This window comes from Mauremys mutica, chromosome 12 (genome assembly GCF_020497125.1).
Source record: "Mauremys mutica isolate MM-2020 ecotype Southern chromosome 12, ASM2049712v1, whole genome shotgun sequence".
Taxonomy (NCBI): domain Eukaryota; kingdom Metazoa; phylum Chordata; order Testudines; family Geoemydidae; genus Mauremys; species Mauremys mutica.
In genome coordinates, this window is record NC_059083.1 from 74290667 (window position 1) to 74295188 (window position 4522).

General features: G+C 36.8%; 1 protein-coding gene across 2 annotated transcripts in view; it reads left to right on the top strand.

Moving 5' to 3' along the window:
- Positions 1-2869, top strand: part of SUZ12 (SUZ12 polycomb repressive complex 2 subunit) — a 55557-nt gene extending 52688 nt beyond the window's left edge. For both annotated transcript variants that reach the window (XM_044981915.1, XM_044981914.1), the window contains exon 16: positions 446-2869. In XM_044981915.1, coding sequence (XP_044837850.1) covers positions 446-791 — 346 coding nt within the window. In that variant the 3' untranslated portion in view covers positions 792-2869. The remainder of the gene's footprint in view (positions 1-445) is intronic.
- The last annotated feature ends 1653 nt before the right edge of the window (positions 2870-4522 follow it).

The following is a 4522-nucleotide window of genomic DNA, read 5'->3' on the forward strand; positions in this document are numbered from 1 at the left end:
GCTAAGACCACAGCTGTATTGCATCAGTGATGACCCAGAAATCATGAAGTATACCTGCGGTTTGATGCAACTGAAATACAAGTCCCACAAATAACTTTTAGAACTCTCTCTACATACTTATTTACTTATACTAAGGATGACGACATATTCTGAAACTGAGTCAACAAGACTATACTGTGATTTAATTGATTTGTTTGTAATTCACTAAACAGATATAGAGCACTTAAAATCCAAAGGGAGATCAGTTTAAAAGAGGAATGTGCTGCAGTGTGTTTGCATTTTCTTACTATTTTAGATTAATCTCTGGAAATTTTGAAAGCTTTTATATCTAGTCACTGTCAGAGCCTGGTAGCTTCATTACTATTAATGATGTGAACTACATGTTATATTGCTTTTGATTTCCAAAATGTTTTACTTCCATACTGACAGTTTTTTAATTTGACAGGTTTATTGCTGACAATCAAATGAATCATGCCTGTATGCTGTTTGTTGAAAATTACGGACAGAAAATAATTAAGAAGAACTTATGTAGAAATTTTATGCTTCATCTGGTCAGCATGCATGACTTTAACCTCATTAGCATAATGTCAATAGACAAAGCTGTTACTAAGCTTCGAGAAATGCAGCAGAAGTTAGAAAAAGGAGAATCAACTACCCCAACAAATGAGGAGTTTTCTGAAGAACAAAGTGGGACAACAAATGGCTATAGTGAAACTAACACGAGAGAGAGAGTTTCAGAAACAGATAGTGTCTCAGGGGTCACAAAACAGAGCAAAAAACAAAAGCTCTGAAGGAAAAGGCAAATGCCATTTGATGGACAAGCATTGAAGTGACGTTCTAGGGTGCATGAGCTATATAAAGAATTAAACAAAAAATTACACAGGTTCCAAACAGGCACTGTTGGATGGAAATAAATGATTTCAACAAGGATATTGTTACAACAGATTCCTATTCAGTTAATTATGCAAGTAATACATGTATATCAGTTTTGGTGATGTAATGACAATATTCTAAGAGTTTGAGCATGAAGAGCAATACAAAAATCTTTTTGTAATTTTAGTAATTAGTATCTTATGAACTCTACTGAATTTACATAATTTAAGTATATGTAAAACAGTTTTTATATTAAGGTTTTTGCATCTGTACCTGGCTGTTTTTCCTACCATGAAGTTGTGAAACATTGGGAAGAGATTGGGATACAATTTGCTTTTTTTATTTAGAAATGCTCCAGTTAGCCTTTTTTGTGAAAATATACATCATTATTTAAAGTTTAACCTTGATCCTTGTTTTTTGGAATCATTTATCAATTTATGATCATCATAAACCACAAATTGATAATTTTTTACACTAAAATTGTAAAAGTTTGCAAATTTAACATAGCACTTCTTTGTCTTGTGCCTGTTTGGAAAGACCTTGGCTTTTCACATTACAGACACAGTGAAATACCATCTTGGCTTTTTGAGGTTACTGGCAGTTTGTTTTTTGTGGATAATTCTGATGTATTGATCGCCCAGTGTACCATTTTAAACTTGAACATTTAGCTACTTTCTATTTTTATTACACCTTTACACAGCTACACAAGAACTATCTGGTGTCTAACTCTTTTTTAAAGGGTTGCATCATAGCGTGCCATGCTAAGGCCCAGTCAGTATGTAGTCATTACTCTGATAAATACTCCAGTTGGAGTTATGCATACTGTTTTGCCTGAGTACAGACTGCAGGATCAGGCCATAGATTTAGCTTGGGCTTTTGAGATACCACTCTTCAGGAAAAATGCACTGTAAAATTGGACCAGAAAATGTGTTGCACTACTTATGCAAGTATTCTGTGATGTATTGTATTCAATACAGATACTAAGATGCTGACTAAAATATATTTGAGCAGTTTTGCACTGCTGTTAACACATTTTATGCATATGTTTACAGATTTTTTTCCAATGGAAAGTGGTTTCACTACTGGTACAGTATCAGCACCGAAGGGTTTATTCAAGCAAGCACTGTGGTTGTGACATCACCTCAATTTTTTATTATCCTTAAGATATTGCATTTTTCATATTCTTTATTTATAAAGGAACAATGCTGCTGTAAATACAGGTATTTTTAATTTTTTATTTCATTCCATCACCATAAGATGCATTTCCCTATTTTGTTTAAGGGATATATAAGCTTTCTAATGGTGTCTTCAGAATTTATAAAATGTAAATACTGATTTTGATGGTCCTTGAGATGTGTTTAACTGTGAGACTATTTAACTAATGGTGTGGATGTGATTTGTCATCCAGTATTAAGTTCTTAGTCACTGATTTTGTGTAAAAATAGGAAAGAGGGAAACTGCAGCTTTCATTACAAACTCTTCGATTTGTCAGTTCTGAGTTATAGCAAACTCTAATTATGCCTCTGGATAGTACATCAAGCATTTCTCTCTGGCTTTAATTTGCTAAAGCTGTGCACATATGTAAAAAAAAATAGATTATTTTAGGGGAGATGTAGTTCTAGAATTATTGCTTATGTCATTTCTTAAGCAGTTATGCTCTTAATGCTTAAAAGAAGGCTAGCATTGTTTGCACAAAAAGTTGGTGATTCCCAAAAAAGTAATGAAATTACTTGTCCAGTAAACTTTGTATGTCATGTCAATTTATAATAAAAGCTGAAAAAATCCCTTTGTTTTCTATTTATATAAAGATGCCTTTTCTATATGTACCCTTAATGAGAAATTTTGAAGAAATCATGTAAGCTGGTTAAAAAGCATTTGAATGGTACAGTAGATGTAAAGAAAGAAGCAAGTTCAGTTGTTTAAATGAACCTTTGTTTTTACATTAAATGTTTATTTGAAATCAGATTTTGTACATAAAGTTCAGTAATATAAAATCTGCCACCATTGTTGTCCAGTCATTTTGTGTGCGTGCAAAAAGGCCACAAATAATACCTTGTCTGAACAACATAACTTTCTTTTTAGTTTTCAGTTTTGACCAAATCTGGATCATCTACAATCTCCATCTGTCAGGTTGTTACAATTCTGTCTATATTAGAGTTATATATGGTCACCCATTGTTGTATCTGAGTGCCTTCCCCATAAAATCAGTATTGAAATCCCTAATGGACTTCAGGGAGTCTCTGGTTCTTGCCCTTTTGAAGGCTTAAAAAAATGTTTGAGATTTTTTTTGTTTCATTTATAGGTTTTTATTTCATTTTTTTGAGGGTGGGTGTTTGGGGTAGATGGTGTATATGTTGTGAGCTAAGGCCCCTCTAAGTTATGCAGCCGCCCAGTAGGCTATCAAGTGCTGTGCACTTCAGGTGTCCCTCCCCCCACTGCTGTGCTCCTCCTGTCTTGGAGTTGCTCCTGGGAGCCTCCTTCTTGCTGTGCAGGGAAGGGAGCACTGAAGTCAGGGTGTCCCCCTACCCCTGCACCCCATCTCCACAGTGGGGTTGGGAGGGCGGGGGAACATGACAGGGGTCAGGACAGAGGGAGCTTGCTGGCAGCTGCTGCTGCATCTGGGCATGCCGGTCTACTTAAAAGGGCAGCATGGTTAAAGGGGCAATGCACCTCACGTGTGCGCACGCTCTCTCACTGTGTGTGTCTGACACTCACCTCTCAACACTTGTGATGGTGTTCTTGATACTTCTTTCAAAGGAAGGTGGACTTTGACACACAGGAATTCAGCAAAGCTGCTTCTTGACTAGTTGGAGTAGGCAAATAACAATAGTAATGGCCAGATAGTCAATATGAAAGTAATTTTCAGAAGAGATGGGGAAATACTGCCGGGAAGGCTTGGTGTTTCACCAGCTGTGATTTTGTGGGAAGGAAGAGTCATGGCCAATAGTAGGTGAGCAAGAGGCAAGGGTGTAGTGAGGCAATTCCTGAAGTAGGCTGCATCATGTTCATGGAGTGCTTAAATATGCAGTTTAGAAATGGATCTTGAAACTAAGAGGGAGCCAGTGGAGTTGTGTGAGGGTGTTTATTTTATGAAAGGAGGCACCAGCATAGGCTAAACCGAGTAGGAAGCCACAGAAAGGAGTTGCAGTGAGAGGAGATTAAGGCATAGGTATGTTAGCAATGTACATGAACAATTATTATGCGGGTTGTGGCAAGGTTTGCAGATCTAAATAATGAGCAAGGCAAGTTTCAAGTATACCATCTTTGGTCTTGTGGCAAATGAACTAGCTGTGGCTTAAAGGGAGAAATTATGCTTGTCTTGTTCTTCCCAACAGTAGCACTTCTGAGGTTAGAGGGAAGAATCACCAACAGTGTACACTTCAGTAGCAGGTCCTGTGAAAATTACTAGAAAAGAACTCCATACAGAAAGGATAATAGTAAAGCTGCACTTGGTCTGAGTAGACATGTTTATGGATAGACCCAGTTATGCTGGTCATCTGATCTATGGACTTACTAGTATAGGGCTCATCTATACCTAGTTTGAACAGATGCTGAGGTTTATTCTGGAGGGAGGGGTAAGGAGAGCAGTATAAGCAGTGCTAACAATTAACAGACATGCACAGAGTTCAGGGATCAACTTTTATTTTTA